The sequence below is a fragment of the Carcharodon carcharias genome, chromosome 5 (genome assembly GCF_017639515.1).
Source record: "Carcharodon carcharias isolate sCarCar2 chromosome 5, sCarCar2.pri, whole genome shotgun sequence".
In the NCBI taxonomy this organism is placed as follows: Eukaryota; Metazoa; Chordata; class Chondrichthyes; order Lamniformes; family Lamnidae; genus Carcharodon; species Carcharodon carcharias.
Window position 1 is genome coordinate 101,254,236 of NC_054471.1, and position 27,874 is coordinate 101,282,109.

A 27,874-nucleotide genomic window follows, 5' to 3' on the forward strand; every position below is an offset into this window, starting at 1 on the left:
CAGTTCAGAATTCTCCCTTTAAATCTTTCCAATTCTATGCCTCTCTTTCCTCTATTATAAAACTAACATTTTTTTCATAATATTTTTCTGGTTTAGTGTGAAGTAGACTTATGGGGGTAAGTGTAGTTGGGTCTGTCTGTGTCATTTAATTACATTCTGTAGTCAAGCAGACCGAAAGCTTTAAATCATCAAAAGCAGCTAGGTGCTTGACATGCTAATGAGTAAGCATGGATGCTAGTTTAGCTTGTAAGATGTGAAGGAAATTTTTAGATAAATGCAGGGATATTTGGATTTCAAAGGGATCTTAGTCTGTTTTTAACTAGCCAGATAAGCAAGGCTAAGGAATGTGCTTATTTTTTCTAAAGGCTACTGACAATACATAGTGGCAATGTGAAAGTTTTTATATTATGAGGAAGATAATGTTTCAAAAACATATGGAACAATAGAATTTACATATTACAAAAAGGAGAATGAAAGGTTATGTTTCAGAAGGCCATGTAAGATCTAACAGCAGTGTGTGAAATAGCCTTAATGAAGCCTCAAGGATTTGCGCATGAGTCTGCTATGCAATGAAACAGAAGTTGGAGAAAAGCCATTTGGAATTCCATTGCCCAGGGTATTGTGTTAACTTGCTGAGGTTGTTTTAAATCTAAAATCTTTTTTGGAATGGTGCCTCAAAGGGAGTGTAACTGGGAATCAGGTTAATTAGGAATTTTAGGAGTTATTATGGCTGCAATTGTAGTCTTATGTATGTGCTTGACATCTTTTATTTTGTTAATAAATATTTTAATTTTATTTATTTAAAATCTCTAAAGATCTTGGTGGACACTATTACTTCTGAATTCAGTGCACACATCTCATAATAAATACAAATTGCAAAACTATTGTGATAACGTGACCAAGTTACTCTCATGGATTTGGTGCGCCTGGCACACATCATCTGCCACATCATAACACCTCCTTTAAGATGCTCCTTAAAGCCTATCTTCTTGACCAATGCTTTATTTATCTGCCTTAAATCCTTATCTCCTTATGTGGCTAAGTTTTGAATTTTTTTTGGTAACACTGCTGTGAAGTGCATTGGGCGTTTTACAATATTAAAGGCATTATAATAATACAAGCTGTTCTTATTATTGGTGTAACTATTCATTCTCCCTTAGATATAAGCCCATTTTCTTTGTCAAATGTTTTTCTCTCGTTGAAATATGTTCAGATTTCTTGTTTCAAGTAATTTGCATTTCTTGTCATTCTCAATAATTTCTTCATTTACTCCAGTAGCTTGCTGAGCGTTGGTCATTCTGTTCCTAGTTATGTGTAAACATTGCAGTAAATCAACGGATTTTATACTTTTTTTTTATTGCTTCTAGATCTACATCAGTTAACATGACATTCTTATCAACTTTTCTAGTTGCATGATGTAAAAACCTTCTGGTCATTGCATCAGCAACAAATGCCTCATACGCTTTTTGCAGGTAATACAAAATTCATATTTTTGAAAACGTGGCATCATCCTTTTGGAGCCTTTTCAGTTCATTAATTAAACAGTATCTTTATAAATGGCTTCTTTGACACGTTTTTGTGCAAAGACTTATTGTTTCTATGGCTATGAGTTCTATTTTCTAATTTGAAGATCAGCTTTCTTTTATTCTGTAAGAAATCTTGATGCATAAGGCACACACTGTCCTTCTTCCATCAGACCTGGTCCCAGTCTTAAGTACATACTTATTGATGTTGAAGTGTTTTCATACTGATGGTTAAGAAATAATCTTCTGACCTTTCTTAAAGATTTGTCATGATGACAGTACCACACAAAGTAATATTAAAAGAGGAGGTGTTACGCACTATACCTTTGGAGAAAACTGAAGAGAAACGGTAGTCATTCTTGGAATTCTCTGTATATCTTTCTTGTTCACGGGGGAAAGAATCTCAAGAACCACTTCGCTTTAGGAAGACCTTTTATTTTGTTCAACTCCAGAGTGATTGAATCAAACATTCCACTTTTCATTCTTTGAGCTTATTTTTCTCCTTGTTCAGCTTGAAAGCCTGTTGTTGGTTTTGCTTTAACAAAGCGTCCAATTTCTGATTGAGGCTCTGTTCCTCCGTGTCATAAGACCATAAGACATAGAAGCAGAAGTAAGCCATTCGTCCCATTGAGTCTGCACCACCATTCAATGAGATCATTGGCTGATCTGATAATCCTCAACTCTACTTTCCTGCCTTTTCCCCATAACCCTTGATTCCCTTACTGATTAAAAACCTGTCTATTGAATAGCCTTGAATATACTTACTGACCCAGCCTCCACAACCCTCTACGGTAAATAATCCTACAGGTTAACTACCCTCTGAGAGAAGAAATTCCTCCTCATCTGTTTTAAATGGGTGACCCCTTATTCTGAGATTATGCCCTCTGGCTCTAACAATTCACTTTTAAAATATTTAACATCCAATTTAATTAAATAGAATAGAGATGGCTGGGCAAGTGATGTGTTGCAGCTGTAGTATTGGATGCTGGTACGATCCACGGTGACCACACCTGCAGCAAGTGTTGCCTGCTGGAGGAACTTTGACTCAGAGTTGATGAGCTGGAGTCCGAGCTGCAGACACTGCAACACATCAGGGAGGGGGAGAGTTACCTGGACACTGATTCAGAAGATAGTCACACCCCTTAGATTAATTACATCAAATTTGGACTGTGGTCAGGGACAGGAGGGTGTGATTACAAGTGAGGCAAGTATAGGGATCCAGAATTTAGCTTTGGAGGAGCCTCAGCCAGTGCCCTTGTCCAATATGTATGAGGTTCTTGCTCCCAGTGTGGATGAGGACACAGACTGCAGGGAGGATGAGTGTGAACTGACCACACCACCGTGGTACAGAGTGCCATTCAAGTGGGGTGAGAAAAGAGAAATGTTGTAGTAATAGGAGATAGCATAGTTAGGTGAATAGATACTGTTCTCTGCAGCAAAGACAGTGAGTCCCAAAGGCTCTGTTGCCTACCCGGTGCCAAGGTAAAGGACATCTCTTCAGTACTGGAGAGGAACTTAGAGTGGGAGAGGAAGGATCCAGTTGACTTAGTCCACGTAGGTACCTACAAAATAGGTAGAACTAGGAAAGAGGTTCTGCTGAGGGACTACGAGCAGCTCAGGGCTAAATTAAAAAGCAGAACCTCAAAGGTAATAATCTCTGGATTACTACCTGAGCCAAGTGCAAATTTACATAAGGTAAATAAGATTAGAGAGGTAAATGTGTTGGTCAAAGATTGGTAAGGGTGAAATGGCTTCCAATTCATGGGGCACTGACACCAGGAAGGAGAGAGCTATTCCGTTTGGACAGGCTTCATTTGAACCACGATTGAACCAGTGTCCTGTGAATCATATAACTAGGGTTATAGATAGGAATGTAAACTAATTAGTGGAAGGGGAGGGTTCAATTGAACGAAAGTTTAAAAAATCAAAATGAAATGAGCAAGCAGAGGTGCAGGATAATGAAGAAGCGAATGATAACCAAAGTGTGACAAGAAGGAGCAGAAAATATAAGCACAAGAGTGCAGCAGAAACTAGAATCATAATGAGTAATAATGGTAAAAAGTCAAAGCTTAAGGCTCTTTATCTGAATACACGCAGCATTTGTAGCAAGATAGATGAGTTGACAGCACAGATAGAAATAAATGAAAATGATTTGATAGCTGTTACAAAGACATGGTTGCAGGCTGACCAAGACTGGGAACTCAATATTAAAGGGTGTTTGATATTACAGAAAAATAGGCACAAAAGAGAAGGAGGTGGGGTAGATTTGTTAATATAGGAAGGTGTCAGTGCAGTGGTGAGTAGTGGTATAGGTGGCATAGATCGTGATGTAAAATCAGCTTGGGTAAAAATAAGGAATAGCAAGGGGAAGAAGACACAGGACTTGTCTCTCAGCCCCTGAAGAGTAGCCTCATTGTAGGACAAAGCATAAATCGGGAAATAATAGAGGCATGTAAGAAGGGTGTTATGATTGTCATGGGTGATTTTAATCTGCATATTGACTGGACAAATCAGATTGGCAAGGATAATATGGAAGACAAATTTGTAGTGTGCATCAAGGATTATTTTTTAGAACAATACTTTGCAGAACCTACCTGGGAACAGGCTATTTTAGATCTAGTAATGTGTGATGAGGTGGGATTAATTAGAGATATCATAGCTAAGGATCCTCTAGGTGGTAGCAATCACAACATGGTAGAATTTCAAATTCAGTTTGAGGACGAACAGCTTGGGTCTCAAACCACTGTCCTCAGCTTAAATAAGGGCAATTAGTGGTATGAAGAAAGAGTTTCTAAAGCAGGTTGGGGAAGGTCAATGGTTGAGTAGTGGCAGACATTTAAACAGATATTTCATAACGCTCAGCAAAAATTCATCCTGGTCAAAAAGGACCAAGTAATTAAGAAGATAAATGGAATTTTGGCCTGTATTAGGGGGTTGGAGTTTAAAATTAGGAAGTCTTGTTACATCTGTAGAGGGTGTTGGTGAGGCCAGACCTGGAGTACTGTGTACAGTTTTGGACCTTGTATTTAAGAAAGAATATTTCACTGGCATTGGAGGCAGTTCAAAAGAGATTCAATAGGCTGATTCCTGTGATGAAGGGGTTAATTTATCAAGAATGGCTAAACAGGTTAGGCCTTTATTCATTCGAGTTTAGAAGAATGAGGGGTGAACATAGAAGGATTCGGAGGGGGCTTGACAGAGCAGATGTTGAGAAGAGTGGGGAAACCTCAAACTAGGGGACATAGTTACAGAATAAGGGGAGACTCATTTAAAACTGATATGCAAAGGAATTTCTTCTCTCAGAGGGTAGTGAAAGGCTGAAAAGGCTAGATCACTGAAAGTATTTAAAGAGGAGGGAGATAGATTTTTGAAATATCAGGGAGTTGTGGGCTATGAGGAGCTGGCACAAAAGAGGAGTTGAGGCCTGGGGCAGTTCAGCCATGACCTTATTGAACAGCAGGGCAGGCTTGAGGGGCCAAATGGCCTACACCTATTTCTTAAGGACAGCAGATTTCCTTCCCTAAAGGACATCAGTGAACCAGATGGGTTTGTACAACAATTGGCAGTGGTTTTGTGGTTAGAGGTTTTTATTTAATTCAAATTTCACCATTTGCCATGGGATTTGAACCCAGGTCCCCAGAGCATTATACTGGGTCTCTGGAATACTAATCCAGTGACAATACCACTTTGCCACATATTCCCTTGGTCTGGCAGCATTTCTTGGGTATCTGAAGGAAAAAGGCACAAGATTAAGATTGCAAGGAGGAGGAAGTATGAAGTTTGCACTTGCATCATCTGCAACTTGAAAGTCAGAATAGAGTGTAGGATGAGGGGGCAGTGAGGAGGAGAATTGGGTATCACCACCTTTGTTTCCGATTTGTTGGTGACCACAGTCTCACATGCTGTGCCTGTCCCTTTCTAGTTTTCCACAGCCGCCTTGGGTTGGGTGCCACCTTGTTCTGCAGGAAAGAAGTAAGTGCATTAGTGGGTGTGGTGCAATGTGTTTGGGTGATGTGGCTATCATAGTTGATTACCTAACAGTGTGTGCAAGCTGTGAGATGTGCGGGTGAGGCCTGCGGCAGTGCTAAGTGTGCAAGGGTGAGGCGAAGCAGATGAATGTTTGGCATGAACCCTGATTGATAGGTGAGAGATGGCGGTGTGGTGATTTGACCAGCATTTGAGGTGCAGTTAGTGGGATGTGGCATTTGAAGATGCATTCACTGATCTTGACCATTCATGTAAGTTCATTGAACTTGATGTAGCACTGCATCCAATTCCTTGGGCTTGACTCCTCACATTGATGTCTGTGGTTATCTGCTTCTGGCCTTTTCACTGTGTGTCTGGAGGGGCTCCTGCCACTTGGATGCAGGGCACCTTGTCACCTTTTCTTCCCACCAACAACCTCCACCCCCCCTCTCCGGTGCAACTTTCCAGGTCAGACTCACTTTCCGGATGCTTGCCAGAACCTGCTCCCAGTAACAATGCTCCTCCTCTTTAAGCAGTGTGGGCTGGTTTTAACTGGTGCTAGTCACTCATAATTATGGGTCACAGCTGATGTATTCAGCCAGTCAACAAAGTGGTTAGCGGTAGCTGGAGGTTGAAATCATGTAAATTAGCAAGCAGCATGAAGTTAGCCCCTGTAACCTTTAGCTCGGTCAGAGTTAATTTAATCTACGGTACATAGCCACAGTTTGTCATTGCCTTGATGTTTCAACTTTGGACACCTGGCTGACTATGGTTCAGTTCCCTGCATGCATTATATTTCCAACCCAGGCAGAAGAGGTTTCTTTCATTCTGACATGGTGGGCCAGATTTAGTCCAAATCATGCCAAAATGATACTGAACTGAGCTTCAGTTTCTATACTGCCCTTGCCAATGGTAATTTATTCGGATATCCATGGTATTCACCACTGCATGAATTCAGTGTTAAATGAACACAAATCCATGGAAACAACTTGGTCATCTGGGTCATTCTTCTTTCAGTGCCCCTTTATCTTATTGTTGCTATGAAAATTAAACTTTGAAGCTATAATTTTTACACATTAAACATGGCACGTTTAAGAGAGTGCAATTGTGAAAGCTTTCCTTTTTCAGTATAACAAATTCTTATGTCCATAAATAAAAATATTCAAAGATGTGGAAAATGTAGAGCAGAGGTCAGATTTCTGTCTCCCAAAGGATGTACAAATCAGGCTGCAAAATGCTGAACTTTTCTCTTCTTGTGCTGGAAAAGCAATTTTCCTCTGCCATCCTGACTCCACAGAATTTTTGGGTGGCTTTCTCATGGGTCGGGAAGGCCTTGGGTGCAAAACGCACATGCACCTCCTCGAAGGTCGGGGTCCCCATTGTGAAGACCATGGAAACATTATTTTAGTGTTCTGGTCAGAGTTTTAGAAGCCCTAAAGAATTCACTTCAGAGAGTTTGAGTCCACTGGGGGAAGCCTGCAGATGAGTCTGGGACATTCTAAAAGATAAAATGTTTTAATACCCTCAAAAGTCAAGATTAGCTCTGTATTGTAATGTAGATGTGTTTTACTGCAGTGATTAATCATAGGGCTCGGTCCTGCAAAGGTAACCACCATTTTCTAAGTGTTGTCATGCATTGCAGTACTTTTTTTTCATTGGACCAAATATCTTGGTACATTAAAATTAGAAAAAATGTGATGGCAAACTCTCCTTGTCATTTTTGGAACTGCGATTTAAATGGGCACATAGCTCTGACTGTGAAAGGAACAATCACTGCTTTTGAAATGTAGAAAAAAGATTTGAGCACCTGCTTTCCTTCATTGATTGACAGACAAATCTGTTTGAAATGGAAATGGCACCTGTTCTTTTAATTTCAGGCTCTTGCAGTTGCAATAATGCTTTGATAGCTGTAGCCATTATGGATGCTTGGCTAAGTCCCAGAAACTAATGGAGCACCCAGTTCTGTTGACACAGCTGTTCAGGTGAAAGGCTGACAATTTTACAAGGATATAATAACATACTCTGCTTTTGATGTAGTTTCAGAGCACATTATTGTTCATTTACACAACTTAATAGCCAGTTGAAGGAGTTGTTTTGCAGTATCAATGACAGAACTTTGAATGAGAGTTTTATGACATTGCCATAGGTTTGAATCTTTTTACACATACAATTAAAATAATTCTCATTGCTGTTGCATGGTTCCTGAGGACTGTGCATAGTGGTTACTTCATGAGTGTAACATGGGAACCACTCAACTGATTGAGGAAATTTATGTGGTACAAAATTCTGGGGTAAAACTAGTACAGGTTATTACAATCAAGTTACCTTAGAAAAGCCTGGTACATGTCTCCTATGCTGTTGATGGACTGAAAATAATGATAACATTCTGTGCCACAATTTTCCAGTATTTAAAATCTATGTCGGGTGCTCTCCAACTGGATGCTATAAGTCTCACAAATGCTAGATTCTCTTAAAACCTTTCTAGTTGTTGGCTAGATTGCCTGCCATTTTATTTAGAATGGTACATTTGAGATTCTTAGGGGGTCTTAAGAGGGTATATGCTGAAAGGTTGTTTCCCTCTTTAGGAGAGTTTTGGACCAGAGGACATAATATCAGAGTAAGGGGTCGCCCATTTAGGACAGAGATGAGGATGAATTTCTTCTCTCAGAGGCTAGTGAATCTGGAATTTTTTATCACAGAGGCTGCAGAGGCTGGGTTGTTAAGTATATTCAAGACTAAGATAGACAGATTTTTAATCAGTAAAGGAATCAAAGGGTATGGGGTAAAGTCAGGAAAGTGGAATTGAGGATTATCAGATCAGCCATGATCTCATTGAATGGCGGAGCAGACTCGATGAGCCGAATGGCCTACTTCTGCTTCTAGGTTTTGTGAGATAATTGATTCTCAACTGTGATTGCATCATGTGGTTGGTATCATTTTGTTTTTTTATCTTAAGCGCCTTTTTTAGTTGATATGGTGACATTGATTAGGATCAAGTCAATTTCAGAATACTTAGTTGAAAGTCACATGGACCTGTAGGAGGCTAACTGGCTTCAAATGTTTTTCAGTGCTTTTCTTTGGTATTTCCTTTTAAGCCACTTGGATAGATTCAAAGTGAGCTACTTCCAACCACTATGTGGCATTTGTTACTACGTATAAGCTAGCAAAGCATTCAAAGCTTCAAAATATACTATTAGTTAGTAGTTATCTCAATGTTTTACCATCCAGACATCTCTGGGTCTGAAGGAATAGCCAGGAAACTGTTAACTGTAGACACGAATTTGCAATGATATTAATCTAAGGATGTCTTTTGATACCACTTGTCAAATTGCAATCCAGTTTGAGCTATAGTGTATTGTAATGGGGTGATCAGACAGTTGTCTGACATCTAAGCAATTGGCTGAGAGGCAATTGAATTTCAAGATTTGTGTTAGGATTCATGATCACAGCCCTTGCTGGCATATCTTGTGTACAGCATCTATTACTGAGCTTGCCTATTCTGTGGCAGGGATTCTTTTGAGTTTTTTCTGAAATGACCAAAATACCTGAGTTAATTTTACTGTCAGAATTGCAATTATGTCGTGGATCCAAAAAGATGAGTTTCAAAATTGCACTGACTTTGAGTCCTATGAGAATAATTATTCAAAGCAATGAAATATTGTGTTAATCTGATCACCTGTTAGCCTGGCATTTAGTGATTTAAAGCAGTTATTGTTTTGGATCCTTTGAAAGGAAGGAGAAATTATTCATGAAATGCACTGATACTGTCGGATATGTAGGGGTAAATTTTCAACTTCATTGCCTAGATGATAATCTGATGAATCGCATTTTGTGTAGAATCTGTCTGATTACAAATTTGTTGTAGTCAAGGAACTGAAAATCAGATGTACCAAGGGTGGAGATGCACTCCACCAAATTACTGCCCAGGCAGTACTGTGGAGACAAAGATCTATCCTATTGTATATGATGCTCTTGTTGCGTTGTTTATGTTGCCTGAATAAGAAGTGGATTTTGCTTTGACTACAACAGCATTACTTTAGCTCGATAGGAAACAAACCTTTGGTGGTGATGCTGTTTGTTTTTTCTAACAGGTTTAATTTGTTTCTTAAACCCTTTTGTCTAATTTCTGTAGAGGTTAAATTAATAAGCAGTGTTATTGAGAATTACACCAAACACGAAGCAGAGGATGCGGTTAGGATGAAATGCCGTAGTAAAACTGTTTTGAAACCTGTGCTTCTGAAGCAAAAACAGTGACTAATGTATCAGTTCATTTGCCTAGGCTCCACTCAGAAAAGGGAGAGAATTTTCAACTGTTTTGCTCCAGATTCTTTAACTGACTGGACTGTGACTTTCTTCACGAGTCTGTTCCAGAGGTTCCCAAATTGGTTGGTACAGCAAGGTTATCTGGGTACTTGAGAAGGATAGGCTGAATTACTAAGACAAAAGCAAAATACTGCAGATGCTGGAAATCTGAAACAGAAACAGAAAATGCTGCAAAAACTCAACAGGTCTAACAGCATCTGCGGAGAGAGAAAAAACAGAGTGAACGTTTCGAGTGCGTATGGCTTTTCTTCAGAGCTGACTCTTAAGAATAATCATACGGACTCGAAACATTAACTCTGTTTCTTCTCTCTCCGCAGATGCTGTTAGACCTGCTGAGTTTTTCCAGCATTTTCTGTTTTTATTGTAGGCTGAATTACTGTTCACTTAGTTGGGTTTTAGGTTCCAATTTGCTTTGTTTATTTAATTTTATTCAAAGCCTGATGTTAGATGAAACAAGATGCAGTTAAATCATTACAAACTATTTACAGCTATAAAAAGAGTCATTGTGAAAAAAGACTTGCATTTATATAGCACTTTACTTAACACCAAACATTTCAAATCGCTTTATAGCCACTTGAGGTACTTTTGAAATGTTGTCACTCTTGTAAGAAAATATACAGTAATGTAATGACAAAAACACAAAAGGATACACCATTAGAATTTAACATATTGCATTGTAATTCTCTTCAGTGGGTTGAGGTGGATTTGGTTAGTTCATGAACTTTTAGCCTACTAACTCCTCTGCAGATAACACACCCAATTGTCCTCATTTCTCTGTGAACTAATAGCTTCCCCACTGCACGTCTTTCATTCTCATGAAGTTGAGGAATATCAATGTAGGCAGTTGGGAGTACTTAACATTTCAGGCATCCTGTGTCAATATCAATATCTACAAGGCTGAGTATAATATTGCCAGATGCAGATCAAAGCTGCCTTTGAACAATTGCTTACAAATAAGACCACTCTACAATCTTGGTGCATTCTTCAATATTTACTCAGGAACATGAGACACTTTTGAAAACAACACAGAAATCAGTCTGTTGAGAGACATGTATTAGCACTTACTTGCATGATTGTGTGATACATATCTGAATCCAGGGGATGCCATAGCCACTTGACTCAATTCTTTGAAAATAAAAAATGAGCAGAATCCCTGTGGGTACATGATCACAAAGGTGGCCAATACCAACATTTTCCTCACAGAGCTTCATCACGTACATGTGCATATATGTTTTCCCTCTCTCTTTCTCTCTAACAAAAGGAGCTCATTCAGCCTATCACACATAGTAAATTTCAATTAGCAAGACTGTTCTGTTGGATTTTTCCAGTACCTATGCACAGGGCAAGTAAGACCATCTTCCCCATGGAACATGTCATCATTAATACATTGCATAGAAAGGGTACGCCACTGGACAATGTCCTTTCCAACCATGAGCATATCTGGAGAATGCCACTGGGAAGGTCATAAGCACAGTTGTTGTTATGTGTTTTACCACATACTCCAACCCGACTGGAAGGGGGTTTGGTCACTGTATGCCACAAGTACAAGTGTGTCACACAAGTTGAAGATCTCCTTTGGATTTAACAGTACAATTTTAGAAAGGAGGCTGAAAGCAAGTTAACACATATCATTAAGATTGTGGATGGATCTCTTAGCTATAATATACCTACATGTGTACAGACTCTAATTTCTCAGACATTTCTGCATATTTCTAGGACCAGATTTTCCTGTTTGAGGCGGGAAGCGGGAGGCAGCACTGATCCTAGCCCACATTCTTGCTTCCGTCTCCAGCTTGCCAGGAGGTGAGAACTTCCTGAGATCAGGGTCTTAACTATTATTTAATGAATGCAAATCCTTGAAGATTGGAATAGCCACCTCATTTGTTGAGTTTAAGGTCTGCCACTTAGTCGGGACACTCCTTGGTAATGTGCAGCATTGTTTGACTCTCTTCACAAGTGCATGAAGATCTCAATGAACCCTAGGGACACATCGCCCATCCCATTAATGGTCAGGGGTGTGGGAATGGAGGTGGGACACCATGGAAGTGGACCACATTCTGGCCCAAATTGGCAGCCATTTCTGTGGCTGCCATCTGTGTGTGGCATTAAAAAAAAGAGAAGAGCTTCATCTTCAAAGCAGCCAGGGTGAATGGAGAGCTGGTACCTGGAATAGAGTAGGGTTGGTTAGTAAAATTTCATTGCTGCTTAGTAGTTGTTTTTATCCAAACTTGCATGCTTTTTTTCCATCAAATAAAACTGTTTCAGGACTGCTCCCCTTGTTCCCGCCAGGTTGGGGCTAGTCCATTTCAGAAAGCTCCTCATGGCTGTCACCCCCATGAAAATCTCGAGAAGTCAGAAGGAAAATTCTTAATGAGCTCCATAATGACCTCAGGATGGTCACTTAATGAGGCAGGGAATCTTACTTCCCTGTCCACTGTCCCCTCTCCTTCCCCGACCCCAACACCCACCCCAACCCCTCATCCTTGAGAAAGCCAACAGGTTCTGGAACAATGGCAGCAGAGCAGCTGTCTCCATATTTTTTGCTGTCCTACTTGTGTTCCATTCCAATATTGGGGATGGAAAATTGGGCCCCAGGAGTTTCCTCTCGGGTGCTCCTTCTTGACTGTCGGGAGTGTGGCAAAGCCCCCATCTATGCTTGTAAATATGATTAATGCCATGATTTCAGCATTGTTAAAATGACTGAACAGGAGCTTCTCTAAGGGAATTCTGAGCCATTACTTTTTTTGCTGTTGGACATCAGTCAGATTTTGGTCCAGGAGTCACAAGTTACCCAAAAAGGGGGTGGAAGTCATAGGTGATTTTAAAGCAATTTATTAAGAAGCAGCGTTTTAGGTATGATACATAAACTAAATAAGCAGAAGAAACATATAACTCGTAAAAGGTAAGAATGGTTTACAAATGGATGAGGGAAACCAGGGTTTGCTAATTTCCATGACTGACGGTGGCAGTCTCCTGAGAACAGTTTACTGACCATGGATTGGACAAGGGGCTGGATGAAGCTGATCTCCATGGCTGGATGACAGTTTTTTCTGTTTTTTTCAGCCTTCTTCAGCTAGCCAAAGTGTTAAGCCAAAGCCAGTATTGGCCCACCTCCAGAAGCTCTCTTCCATCTGAAGTGAATTTTCCCTCTTCAGAGCCCGTATACATACTTTAATTGCAAAACACCCTTTTAAAATATGCCAATTCTAAAGTATTGGATGTTCTCCATTTCTAATATACCTGTATTATGCTTCTGGGCCTGAATCTTCTGGCTGGTGATCAGGGGCAGGGTCTGCTTGCCGACATGTAAAATGACAAGCAGTGACATTGGGCATGCGTCCTGACGTTACCGCGCGTCATTCCAATCTTCAGTTCAGTGGCCACACGCCGGAGTCGGCTGTGCGCCCTTCAAATTGTCAAAGGCCTATTAAGGCCGTTTAAATAGCAATTGAAATAATTAACAGGGCTGCCTGTCCAACCTTAAGGTTGACGGGCAGGCGAAGAGCCCAGGCGGCCTTTGCATTTTTCATGGAACCTCATCCACGGGCGGGATGAGGTTTCATGAAGGTTTTATAACTTGAATAAAACTTTCTTTAAAAATTCATAAACATGTCCCAGCACATGTGACACAGGGGACATGTCCAAATAATTCTTTTAAACCTTTTTTTCAGTTTTTCACAATTAAATTAAACTCCCGGAGGCAGCTCCGTGCCTCAGGGAGATTTATGCGCTCTTTGGTGCGCGTGCGCCGAAAGAGCGCAAGCCCCGACTCTCCCTCCCACCTGTAGAGCACTTCTGGGTACACATCACGTTGGGTGGGCCTTAATTGGCCTGCTCATGCCCATTGCTGGTGGCAATTAGCTCTGCGCTCGCCCACTCCCGTTCCCAAACCGCCCACCCAAAGTGGAGAAAATTCTGCCCCTCAGCTTAGACTCAAAGGTCTCTGCTTATCATTTAAATGCTGAAGGGCGCTTAGATCTTAAAGGGCAGAGATAGTCTCTGCGGATTAAAAGAAAAGGCTTGAAATTGGGACCTCATTGCATTGATGTTAGAACCATAAAATAGGTCCAAGAAGGACCAATTTTGGAAAAAACTTTCTGCACTCCAAGGACACCCGAAAGACTTCAGAGCTGATATTGGACTGAGCCATTTTTCAGGCAGTTCTGCAGTGTCTTACCTGGGTGACAAGATATGTAAATGCGAAGGCCAAACATCTGTTTCAGGCACAAGGCAGAGATTGGATTGTGAAGACTGGAACAGACCTACTGTCTTCATGATACTTCAAAAGTTGGCAATAAAAGGTAATGATGACAATGGTGGCAATGTCAGCTTTCACTGTCATTACCCCTTTGAAACTGATAGAAACATCTGGACTCTGTGCAATCCAGAAGTTGCTGTCAGTGGTCCTAAGCTTCTTGAGGGTGCACTGCTGAAGCCCCCTGCCCCCTGACTGGCTCCCTCACCACACCGCACCCCCCCATCCCCAACCAACAGCCAAAATTCAATCAATTGGAAATCACTAATTTGATGAAAGTGTGTCCTTATATGCTATTTGCCTCACTCTGAAAAACCTTGAAAAAGGTTACACTTTATTGAATGACATGTAACTGGGTTTTTAACAGTGTACCAAGTTCTTAATTACAGCTGAACAGCCTCACTGGTCCTATAAACCTAATATTATATTTGTGGAATGTCAATTTTTTCCATTATGATTAAAATAAATCACATGTTTAAAATATTTTCTTTTAAAAAAGTGTTAATATTTCATTTTCCACTTTAATCCCATCGTGTGTCCCCATCATTAATTGTACTTTCGCCAACATTTTTATTAAAAGTGAGCAATTAAATGGTTTTTGCTACTTGGTTTGCTGTTTGTGAAAATTCTTTAATGTGACTGGCTGCTTATTCTGCAGTTGCTGGATGCCAGGTAATCCCCTTAATTTGGTGCCAGATTCCACTTGACATCAGGTAATGGGGAGCCCATGTCTCAGAGATCACTAGATTTTTGCAGGCAGCTCTCTTCGAGGTCCATGGTGAGTATCATCACTTTACTGCTGACAGTGAAATCCAGGCCAATTTTTCAAAACAAATAGACATCTTAAAAAGAAAAATGTTGCAGCGGTGCCACAGGCAGTTGGCATACACCCCCACAGTACTTGCAATTGGCCCCATAGCACCCAGCAAGGTAATTAACGTGGGTCTGCCTGTGGAGGCTCAAAGCGGTGTTGGCAGCTCAGCCAACGAATATAAATGAGTCCTGAGGTTGAATTTTATGCTGGCATTGGGCCTCCAGCTTCACTCATTCACAAGTAATGAACGGTTGTGTGTTTAAAATGTGCCACAACCATTTTTTTTCCCCAAAGAGTACTTCTGATGAAAAACTCATACCTAATTCTTTGAGTTACTGCACTTCTGGATTAGAGAGCAATTTATCACATCTTAGTTACTGGCAACATGCAACAGGTGCCTAAAGCTTTATTTGAGTATTAATCCTTAGATTGCTGTCAGTTCCAGAGAGATAAATCTTTTGAATTCATTCTTAAGTTTGGACTCATGCACTGTGATGCAGGGATGAATGATAACAACAACTACAAAAATAAGCTTTACTTGCCTGTTTCTGCTGAACAAAGCTGGGTCATTTGAGAGGAGAGAAAGTTCAAAAGACATTTGCTGGAAGACTAAACGCTGATGCTTGATATGACGTCAATCTCTGAAATATATAGCTGCATCAACACCCCACAGTACTACAGCACTGGTCATGGGTCTCAGCAGCAACATGCTAAGAGTTAATTAAACAAATGGAGCCTTCGGTCTTAAATAGTCTTTAACATTCAGCGCTGGCCATCCAAAATATGTCATAAAAATAATTTGGGCTTCTCACGTTTTTCATTTCAATTCCCTGCCCCTCATTGCCGATCTGGAACCCAAAGTTACAATCTATCTGACTATGTATTGTTTTGGACAATTCATAGCAAAACGCTCACTGCTCTGTTAAAATCAAGAGCTTTGCCTCAGGCCTCTCAAATATACCTCTTGACCATCTTTACAATGACAATTTCTAGGGGAGTTGGGCACTTTCAACGTTAGCTGGGATGGAAAACCAATGTTGTTTGTCTTGCATTATGTACCTCATCTGATCTTGCTTTCTATTGAAAATCTGGCAGAGTGTATAATAGTCAGTTGACCCAGAAGCACCAGTGTTTTAATCACCTGCTGATGTTGAAGGTTAGCCCCCCATGTCCCTTATATTGTAAAGGTACAGAATTCAAGAGTTTATAGTGTGTTGTACAGAAATAACGTGCCTTGTATAAGTATGTATATATGTATGAAATGTTCTCCATCTTCCTTTCCGTCCCTGCTCTAGGTGTAATTAAGTAACTCTTTCGAGTACAAACCCGTTTCCATCTGTTCCTATTCAGATGAAGTTACATTGTTTCATAGTTTGCCATTGTGAGATTTGAACTCTTGATCTTGGGATTACAAGCCCAGTACCAAAACCACTTGGCTATTTAGGCCAAGCCCTGAAATGTTCTCCATGGTTACTGTGCTCCTTGACACGCTTAATGATCCTAAGCAATGTAATTATCAATGTGTTTAGTATTTCAATTACCTGTGAATTAAGTGCCAAGTAATGCATTCTGAACATGAATGATGTTGTGCCAGCTGCAAATTGTGAAGAATGAAATAGTGCTATCAGCTAGATGGCTTACTTCTGGCGATGACACAGTGATAAATGTCACAGGTCATAAGGCAGTACAACTAAAAATCATATCAGACATAAGAGAGTACTGCAGGGTAAGAAAATGGGGTTTTCTTTTGTATTGTTCTTTCACACAATGCTACCCTTGTTCTGCTATAATCACATTCTGCTTTCTTAACTTTATGCCACTATTAGCACCTTTTTTTTAGCACTCACCACTACCATTAACATCCCCTTTGTCCTCTTGTTCATGACATCTTTGTCAATCCCTCTATTGTCCCCATCTATCCCTGGGCTTCTATCCAGCTCTACCTGCCTCACTCCCACTACCCCCCCCCCCCCAAACAGTACAAATGTCATCATATTTCCACTTCTCTTCAGCTCTGAAGAAGGGCCATACGGACTTGAAATGTTATTTCCCTCTCCACAGATGCAGCCAGACCTGCCGAGTTTTTCCAGCTTTTTCTGTTTTTGAAACAAGGTTTTATAGTTGGAAGTGGGACTGAATCAGTTATGTTGAGATTCTTCTGTAGTTGTTCCATGTCTGTGTGTCGTACAACAGAAAGTATTTTAACGCATAAATTTCTTGTTTTCAGGCTTCGATCTGATGAAGTGTGAGGATCCAGGAATTCCTAATTATGGCTACAAATTGCGAGATGGAGGGCACTTCGCTGACACCGTTATCTTGTACAGTTGCAACCCAGGATATACACTGCATGGAAGCAATACATTGACCTGTCTGAGTGGAGATCGCAGAGTATGGGACAACCCTTTGCCATCGTGCATAGGTAAAATCACTGAAAAATCTAAGCTCAGAAATTTCAGTTGCAGATATTATGGGCTTGATTTTATGGGGTGCCATATTCCCAGTGTCCCCAACTGAAAAGTTGATCATTCGTCCACCTATCCACCCAAAACCCAGTTGCCTTGCAATGATCTGGGAGCAGCCCTTAATTGTTTCAGAGTGGGACTTGCAATCTGGAAATCCCACCCTAGAGAATTGCTGGCCAATCAGATTGGCTGGCAGCTCTCTAGTCCTAGCAGGCACCACTGCTGGGACTACAGGCAATCCCTGAAAAAGAAGTGATGGGGCCTGGACTTGAAGCTAAGTCTGGGAATTTGGACAGGCCTGGCTGGGAGACCCCAGCCAAGGCGGGTGAGTGGCATGGAGGGCCATGTTTGAGAGGTCATGGGGGATGGTTAAAGAGGGGTACAATCTTGGGTGAGTGGAGGGAATGTTACCTCCAATGGGCACAAGGGACAGCAACCCACGCAGTGAAAGCTGCCTGGCTCACCCACCTTGCCTTCACCTTCCCCTGCCATATGTAAAATAGTGGCGGAGGTGGAATAAGGACCTTAATGGCCTTAATTGGCCATTCAAAGCCCTCAATAGGTGCCAGGGCTTTCTGTTGAAGAGTCATACGGACTTGAAACGTTGGCTGTGTTCCTCTCCGCAGATGCTGCCAGACCTGCTGAGTTTTTCCAGGTATTTTTATTTTTATTTTTGTTTTGGATTTCCAGCATCTGCAGTTTTTTTGCTTTTATCTATATAAATAAATGTTATTTTTGTTTGATATGCTAATTGACAGTCCCTGTGTTTGCTGTTTGTGTTTTATTTGCTCGCACAAACAGCAATGTGATAATGACAAGATAATTATTTTTTGTGATGTTGAATGAAGGACAAATATTGATCGGAACCCCAAGGATAACTTCAAGTGTGATGTGCATTTTTAATTGCCTCTCACAGCAAAGAATGTAATTGCTGTATTTTTTTATCTGTGTTAATTTTTCAGCTGAGTGTGGAGGCCACTTTAAAAGCGCTACTGCTGGGAGAATTCTCTCCCCTGGCTACCCAGCACCATATGATCACAATGTCCACTGTACTTGGATTATAGCAGCTGATCCAGGAAAAACAGTCAGGTATGCCCTCCTCCTTCTGCACTGGGTTCAATCTGCTCTATATGGGAGCAAAAACACCATCTTATTCATAAAATGATTACACTATTCCCTGCAAATTGTGAAAAAATTACATAACGAAGCATCAACGTTACAAACGTAACTGTCAATGTATTGTTTTAATAAATATAAATCTATTGGCTTCTAGTTGATGTTGAAGTGAGACACTATTTACATTCAGACAGACAAGGCAGGGTTGGGTAAGAGGGCAAGTAACAAGTAAGCTGTTAAGTAGTTGCAATAATAAAGTAGACTTAGACAAGATAAATAGACCTACATTGATGTAGTGCCTTTTATGAATACCTTGCCTGACTTCAGGATGTCCCAAAGCTCATTACAGCCAATGCAGTACCTTTGAATTGTGGGCACTGTTATAGTACAGAAGAGACAGTGACCAATTTGTGTGCTTCGCTCTCACAAACAGCAATGTGATAATGAAAAGATAATCCCTTTTTGTGATGTTGAATGAAAGATAAATATTGAACAGAACCCCAAAGAGAACTTGCCTACTCTTTGGCGTTTGATAAGAGGCAGACAAAGCCTGTCTGTGACAGAGACAGAGTGAGGGAAATACATGTAATGTAAACAGGCTGAGAAGGAGGAGAGTGGTAGATTGGTCAAAAGATATGTGCTAAAAATAGCGCTACTAAACCGTGTTGTACAATTGTCATGGACAGAATTTATATTTTCCTTGTTACTGCCCATAATGAATATATTTTTGTGTAAGAGGTATGTGTTTTGTCACCCTCAGTGTGATTATCTCAGTTAAATGATTCCAGCAGAAAGCTTTTTGTGAGTTTTAAAATAAAGGGGGTTATTTATTATCACACATTTGCTCTGAAATTTAAAATGCAATGCTTCACTCATTTGCCTCACACACACAATTAGATACTGATGAAGGTAAAACAACACACTGACAATTTATGATTACATCAGTCTCTTTTGTGACAGGTCTGCTTTCTTAGATGAGTTGATGTTTTAGTTGAAGTGAAGGTGTTATAAAGTACAAAATTCTCAGTAAGCTTCAATGCTTCCTGTTAAACATATAAGTTTCTTCGAGGTCTGGACAAGATAGATGCTGAGAGGTTGTTTACCCTTGTGGGAGAGACTAGTACCAGAGGCCATAAAATCCGGGTAACGGGTAGCCCATTTATGACAGAGATTAGGAGCAATTTCTTCTCTCAGAGCATAATTAACCTATGGAATTCTCTACGGCAGAGGGCTCTAGAGGTTTGGCCATTAAGTATATTCAAGGCTGAGAAAGACAGATTTTTAATCAGTAAGGGAATCAAGGGTTATGGGGAAAAGGCAGGAAAGTGGAGTTGAGTATTATCAGATTCAGCCATGATCTCATTGAATAGCAGAGTAGACTCAATGGGCCGAATGGCCTACTTCTACTCGTATGTCTTATGGTCTTATGGTTCTCAGGTGAACTCGAATTTGGATCAGGTTAGGGGGTGTCCTGCTCCCACTTTAAGGGCATTGCTGTTTATTACCTCAGCTACTTGGATAACTTGCAGCTGGTACGATGGCTTTCAGTGAAGTTCTGTCTTCAAGTAGCTTCTTGCTGAATTTCTAAAGTAGACAACAAAATGGCTCACCATGTGACTTGTACAAGTTCAAAATCCTTTTTCCAAAACACGGTGGTGTGTTGATTAGACATCCTGTGTTGTCATTTGACACCTTGAGAATTTGAGACAGTCAGTGTCTTTGTGTTTGTGTGACCCATTCAATTTGAAATCACCCCCTTGAATTACGCTCAGGAAAGGCATTGATACAACATCAATCTGAAAAGTTCCTTGTGTTCCCTTTTGAGACAGGGCAATACACAAAAGAAGTCAGGTGATCCTCAGGCAACCATCTATGCAGTATTCTGCTCAGTTTTTAAAAATATAAAGTGTTGTCTGAAAGTTCATAAGATACTGGAATATGACACAATTGAAGATTCATGGAAAAGAATGCTTTGGATGCAGCATCGTGGCAATAATAAATGTCCAGTTAAGTAGAAGTTGTAAACAGCTATGTTAAATGCTCTACTCTGTTGCTCAATTTTTCAACCTCCAAATTATTAGCCTATGGATACTGATCACCAGTGAATTATTTTGGACTTTCATATCAGTGACATCAGTTATTTGCATCCACATTGCTTGAGTTATTATCTTATTAACTAACTTAATTTAATTAACTTTCAATTCGCCATGCCAACTGTCTTGTGCAACAGAAAACATTTGAGAACAGCCTTGAAGTTACTATTAGTCCACTGCAGCTAAATAATGTGTCTCACAAATTTGTGGAGTAAGAAAAGTTTTTGTTGTTCTTCCTAATTTTGCCATTTTCAGTTTAAGTGGTGAATATGTAGGCCTTATTTCCCATACAACAATGAAATACTATCAAACACTAATCCTCTTAATTAGCTGTGAACTGCAGTTTTAAGCACTTCAGATAGCTTTGAGGGGGAATATTAAGCCAGGTGTTCATTCAGCAAATCTGCAATAAAATTGGCTGAGTGAGAAAAGCCAGTTTTAAATGGCAGACACTACAAACTATTATGTGAGCCGATGCTGCCAGACCTGCTGAGTTTTTCCAGGTAATTCTGTTTTTGTTTTGGATTTCCAGCATCCGCAGTTTTTTGTTTTTATCTCTGTGTTTAATTGACTGCCACTGCTCTTCAAGAAATGCCTACCTCCTTGAAGAAGTTCTGCTCGTCTCTGTGACAAGATTTCCGTATCTCTCTTTTGCCTTGTTCACCTTCATTGCTTTCCATTTCTCTCCTGGTGCTTGACAAGGTGTTTACTAAAACCCACTTTCACAGCCATATCTCCTTTCTCAGTGACTGTCTCCATCTCTGAATTACCCAACGTGGATTTCAACTGAAATTCCACCCCTCATGTTTCAAACCCACCCAGGATTATAGGTATTTCCGGGACATAAAACGTTTCTTGGACTGCTGTTACCTTCGCATCCTGAGATCCACACTCAGTGCCATGCACCGCCATATGAACACACTCGACCTCTCCCTCCAGCAGCACCGCCGTACCCTTTTTCAAAGCTGTGCGTGCCCCCAGTTTCATTTTATTCTTCGGCTCATTCGACGCCTCAACAAGAAACTTTTTCTCTTTCTCTCAAGTGCTAAGGAACACAAACTCCAACAACTCATCGACACCAACACGCATCTAGGACCCTCCACCCCTGCCTGTCCCTCCGTCCCCACCCCATCTTCCAAACCCAGCCCCAGCCGTGTATTCACTATACCCCCTGACCTTCCCCTCTCCGATGCTGAACATTCAGTGCTCAGCAAAGGACTTAGTTTCATACCCCTACACCCTCACCTTAATGAATTTCGGGCTCGGCATGATGCTGAACTCTTCTTCCGCCGTCTTCGTCTCCGGGCTCACTTCTTTGGGCATGAGTGCTCTCCCCGTTCAACGGATCCTTTCACCCACCTCCAATATTCTCCCTCCACCTGGACCCCTCCCTCTGGATTCTTACCTTCTCTTGATCTTTTCATTGAGAACTGTCGGCGCGACATTAGTCGTCTCAATTTCTCTGCTCCTCTCACCCATTCTAATCTCTCTCTCGCTGAACTTACTGCACTCCATTCTCTCAGGTCCAACCCTGACATCGTCATCAAACCGTCTGACAAGGGTGGTGCTGTTGTTGTCTGGCGCACTGACCTCTACCTCGCAGAGGCTGAGCGTCAACTCAGACACTTCCTCCTACCTCTCCCTGGACCATGACCACAGCACTGAAAATCAAGCCATTGTTTCCAGGGCTGTCACTGACCTCATCTCCTCTGGGGATCTTCCTCCCACAGCTTCCAACCTGATAGTCACCCAACCTCGGACGGCCCGCTTCTACCTCCTACCCAAAATCCACAAACAGAACTGTCCTGGTAGACCGATCGTGTCAGCTTGCTCTTGCCCCACAGAACTCATCTCTCGTTACCTTGACTCCCTTCTCTCTCCCCTTGTCCAGTCCCTTCCCACCTACATCCGTGATTCCTCTGACACCTTACATTACATCAACAATTTCCAGTTCCCTGGCCCCAACCGCTTCCTCTTCACCATGAATGTCCAATCCCTCTACACCTCCATGCCCCACCAGGATGGTCTGAGGGCCCTTAGCTTCTTCCTCGAACAGAGGCCTGAACAATCCCCATCCACCACTACTCTCCTCCGTCTGGCTGAACTTGTTCTCACACTGAACAATTTCTCCTTCAACTCCTCTCACTTCCTGCAAATAAAAGGTGTGGCTATGGGTACCCGCATGGGCCCCAGCTATGCCTGTCTCTTTATGGGGTATGTGGAACATTCCTTATTCCAATCCTACTCCGGCCCCCTTCCACAACTCTTTCTCCGGTACATCGATGATTACTTCGGTGCTGCTTCATGCTCTTGTCGGGACTTGGAAAAATTTATTAATTTTGCTTCCAATCTCCACCCCTCCATCATTTTCACGTGGTCCATTTCTGACACTTCCCTTCCCTTCCTTGACCTCGCTGTCTCAATCTCTGGTGAAAGACTGTCCGCCAATATCCATTACAAGCCTACCGACTCCCACAGCTACCTTGACTACAGCTCCTCACACCCCGCTTCCTGTAAGGACTCCATCCCATTCTCTCAGTTCCTTCGCCTCCGTCGCATCTGTTCCGATGATGCTACCTTCAAAAACAGTTCCTCTGACATGTCCTCCTTCTTCCTTAACCGAGGTTTTCCACCCACGGTCGTTGACAGGGCCCTCAACCGTGTCCGGCCTATCTCCCAATGCATCCACCCTCACGCCTTCTCCTCCCTCCCAGAAACTTGATAGGGTCCCCCTTGTCCTTACTTATCACCCCACCAGCCTCCGCATTCAAAGGATCATCCTCCGCCATTTCCGTCAACTCCAGCATGATGCCACTATCAAACGCATCTTCCCTTCACCCCCACTGTCGGCATTCCATAGGGATCGTTCCCTCCGGGACACCCTGGTCCACTCCTCCATCAACCCCTACTCCCCAACCCCCACCTATGGCACCACCCCATACCCACGCAAAAGATGTAACACCTGCCCCTTCACTTCCTCTCTCCTCACCGTCCAAGGGCCCAAACACTCCTTTCAAGTGAAGCAACATTTCACTTGCATTTCCCTCAACTTAGTCTACTGCATTCGTTGCTCCCAATGCGGTCTCCTCTATACTGGAGAGACCAAACGTAAACTGGGCGACCGCTTTGCAGAACACCTGCGGTCTGTCCGCAAGAATGACCCAAACCTCCCTGTTGCTTGCCATTTCAACACTCCACCCTGCTCTCTTGCCCACATGTCTGTCCTTGGCTTGCTGCATTGTTCCAGTGAAGCCCAGCGCAAACTGGAGGAACAGCACCTCATCCTCCGACTAGGCACTTTACAGCCTTCCGGACTGAATATTGAATTCAACAATTTTAGGTCTTGACCTCCCTCCTCCATCCCCACCGCCACCACCCCCACCCCACCCCCCCACTCTGTTTCTTCCCCCTTCCTTTTGTTTTTTTACAATGAATTATATAGATTTTTCTTTTTCCCTCCTATTTCCATTATTTTAAAATATTTTTAAATCTTTTATGCTCCCCCACCCCCACTAGAGCTATACCTTGAGTGCCCTACCATCCATTCTTAATTAGCACATTCGTTTAGATAATATCACCAACTTCGACACCTATGTGTTCTTTTGTTCTTTTGTCTGTGACATCTTTTGATGATCTGCTTCTATCACTGCTTTTGCCTATAACCACACCACCCCCCTCCACTTCTCTCTCCGCACCCCACCACCACCTTAAACCAACTTATATTTCAACCCTTCCTGGAATTCACCAGTTCTGTCGAAGGGTCATGAGGACTCGAAACGTCAACTCTTTTCTTCTCCGCCGATGCTGCCAGACCTGCTGAATTTTTCCAGGTAATTCTGTTTTTATTATGTGAGCAATTAGGTTCAGAGGCACACAATTTAAAGGACTGGCACTTTACACTCTCCTGTTTTTCCCTTCTCCCTGAAGCATCTGAGGAACATAGAAGATGAATAAAAGCAGCAGTCAGCCACTGTAATCCAGATGTGACTGTCTTACGCGCAGAGCCCGCACATTGCATGGATGACAGAAGGTCACCAGAATCCCAGCAGACTGTCGGCAAAATCCTGTAGTTAGCCAGCAGGCATACTACTACTACTACTGGGGTGTAGCGTTAGAAGAAGTTTGTGGTTGGTGTTCAAACATCACACTCATATCTGTACAAATGGAAAGCACCATGCTAAATCACAGTGAGGCTATCATACATTATTCAATTTATTCAATATATGTTCTGCACTGATTTGTGCTGAGAATGCCTTCATAAATGTGCATAATAGTAAAGGTGAGCATTGATGGTAATGGAGGAAGTGTTTCTGAAGGAGTTTGGAGTCAAATCCTCAATACATGTTGATAGGAGGATTATTGAAGTAGACAGCTCAGGGTCTGAGTTGAATGCATCTCTTATTAATGACTAATGCACTAGCTTTACAAGCTGCATTCATGGCTTAGGAGCTTTCTTCTCATTTTTGTTGCCTTCTTGCTATGCTGGCATACATTCCATATTCTCTTATTTTCCTCTGTATTTGGGCCTGTATCAGTGCAAATGTGTGGAGCATGGGGGACATGACAATGACCCTGGAGTCTATGGATTGGGCAGGGCGGGTGGTGGTTGGTGCGTGGAGAGGGTGTTCAATCATGTGGCTCTTGATCTGCCCAGGCATTTGAAGTGTGGCTTCAAGATGTCAGTTGTAAACTGAAGGTCCTCTCTTTGGCTGCAGAACGATGGCATTATGGGGCTGAAGAGAGGCCTTCATCTTCCAGATCTTCTCCTTCTGATAAGGCTGATATGGACCATTAGAACAAAATTAGTGCATATTTTTTTTCTTGAGGTCCCACATCAGCAGGACATTAAATGGTGTCTATCCATATAGGTCAATCATTATTCCACGGGAGCCCAATTGGCCACATGGGTGCAATACACCTCTCTTGTACTTTTGAATAGTCAGAATTCTGCTGCACTCTGACGTTCATGCTGTTCAGCAGCAAATATTAGGAAGTTGTTGGCCATCTATTAAAAAATAAATAGCTATCTTGTCGTTGCATCTTTAGTACCTGTGGAATGTAAGAGAAGCGCCACTGCAAATGACCCCAGCATTAACTGAAAAAAAAGCCAGAAACATAAAAATTGAAACAGTGACATTGATGACCACTAGCAGTACCATCTAGATTCTGGGTGTTTGGAGACTTCCATGTAGGAAATTGTGCAGTTTGATCATGACCATCTTACTATATCTTAAGCTTCCTAAGAAACTGTTCTTCAGCCAATTCCATGTTGCATGCAGGTGGGTTCAAAGAATGTGTCTTATATGAGAATTGTCTGGATTCAAACTCGGGCAGCAGAAGTGAAAGGATGGTGTGTTAATGCCTTATGCTATCTGATCCCTGCGCCACAGCTTTACACAGCATTTGAAACTAATGGAATGGGAAGTCTGTGAAGTCCTCTACTATTCATCCCTCTTGTATTTAGTAACTTAACAAAAATATTAAATTGAACATCCAGGAGCTTTCTCAATTTGTAACCCAACAAGATCATTGTTTTTGAAAGAAATTATTTGATCAAAGACAACCAAATGTTTGGTTATGCAGCACTGTTTAAGACCTGCTTTTGATGTACCTGGTGTGTTCTTACAGTTTATATGCCCTCAGAAACAAAAGTTGAGCCAGCGGGGGACTTCAGTTCTGATTCTCCCTTGCTGTCTGTGTTAACATGCCGACCCTATGCTTGGTATATTACTAATACTGAGACTGAGACAATTCAGGGCAGCAGAAGTTCCACTTGTAACTTTAAGATGAAAACTACAAACGCGCCTCGGCATCCCTGAAGTAGGGAGCAAATCATTTTTTATGGCTCCTGATTAACATCCAACAAGTAAATGATTGCACTTGGTTGCATTGCATCCATAGTGGAGTTGCATAATGATGCTCACTTGAGTGAGGAACTGGAGACGAATTGGTACATTACACCAGGATGAGACAGTGCCTACATAGTAGAAGAGAGAATCGGTGCAAGTAAAGTCACCTAATCTGGAAATTGAAATAATGAAACTAAAAGGACTTTCCAGTGATTAAACTAGACTTGAATGCAATTCCAAGAGGTAAAAAGCCAGTATGGTGTGAATGAAGCCACAACAGAAGTGATGTGAACTTTAGCAGCTCCACATCTCACTCTGTCCTGGCCCTGACCAATTATCCAGGGTCAAGGTTATGACTGTTTTCGAAGCAGACACATGGAAGTATTCCTGGTGGTGGTTAGGCATCTCTTTTTTTTTTGCTGGCGCAGGGAGCGGAGAAATAACATCATTGCTACAGCCCTCAACCACACCCGCAGCACTGGATTGTGGCTGGTTGCCGCTGGGGCAGCTAAAGGAAAGTCCAAACATTTTTAAATCACAAATCGTTTGCTAGCAGGTGATTAAAGTTAAAATTTACAACAAGCTCTCCTCCTTTAACAATACTAGATGCCAGGAATGTACTGGCATTACTATAAATTTCAGGTCGGCCATGGATATTACCTTGGGTTCAGCATTGCTGGTCACTCCCCGAAGTAGTCTTCATTCTTTTATTGTTTCTAGGAGTTTGTCCATACTGCCAAATTGGACAGTTGGACCCTTTCATGGTCTGAACTATTGTGCTTCACAGTTGCTTCTTCAATTTGTTAGTGGATCAATGGTGGAAGAGGCTACGGTGCTAACAATTTTTTCTGCTCTTCTCATGTACTGTGGCTGCCAAGATCATGGTCTACAAGTGGTATAAACATCAAAAAATCTATATCCATGTTATAATTGCAGTTGAATCAAACCTACATATTGATTAAAAAGCCTAATGTGTGCCCTTTTCACGGCCCCACATCTCCCCTCCACTTGGCTGCACTTTCCTATCTGTTGATTATTATTTTTGAATCAATCAAGTAAGAATGGAAAAAAAGTTTTCAAAGTGCAACTATTGCAGTCTTTAAAATAAATGACATTTAAAATAATTTATACATGTTTGTATGAATATAGTTGTTTTGATATATGAACACTGGAGGATTTTTGCAATCATTTCAATTTTCAAAGCTGGAAAGTTAATTTTGTTTCGAAATAGAAGTTTTGGTGTTTAATATTTGAGAGGGTCAGATGATTTTTTTTTCGGAATAGAAGTTAATTGAACTGAGTTACTCAGTTTAGGCATGATTAGAGTTTTGACAAGAATGATTAGGAACAGATTTTACAACAGACTCGAATACAAGACTGTTGGATTAACTGATTATCAAAGGTTACCTCATTAATATGTGCAAATTTGGATGGATATAAGAGGAAGGAGAAGACAATGGTGAAATTTAAAGA

General features: G+C 41.5%; 1 protein-coding gene across 1 annotated transcript in view; it reads left to right on the forward strand.

Annotated features, from left to right (window-relative positions):
- Positions 1 to 27,874, forward strand: part of LOC121278286 (CUB and sushi domain-containing protein 1-like) — an 844,854-nt gene that overhangs the window by 305,180 nt on the left and 511,800 nt on the right. Inside the window, exons 15-16 of the mRNA XM_041188558.1 lie at positions 17,109 to 17,300; positions 18,306 to 18,432. Coding sequence (XP_041044492.1) covers positions 17,109 to 17,300; positions 18,306 to 18,432 — 319 coding nt within the window. The remainder of the gene's footprint in view (positions 1 to 17,108; positions 17,301 to 18,305; positions 18,433 to 27,874) is intronic.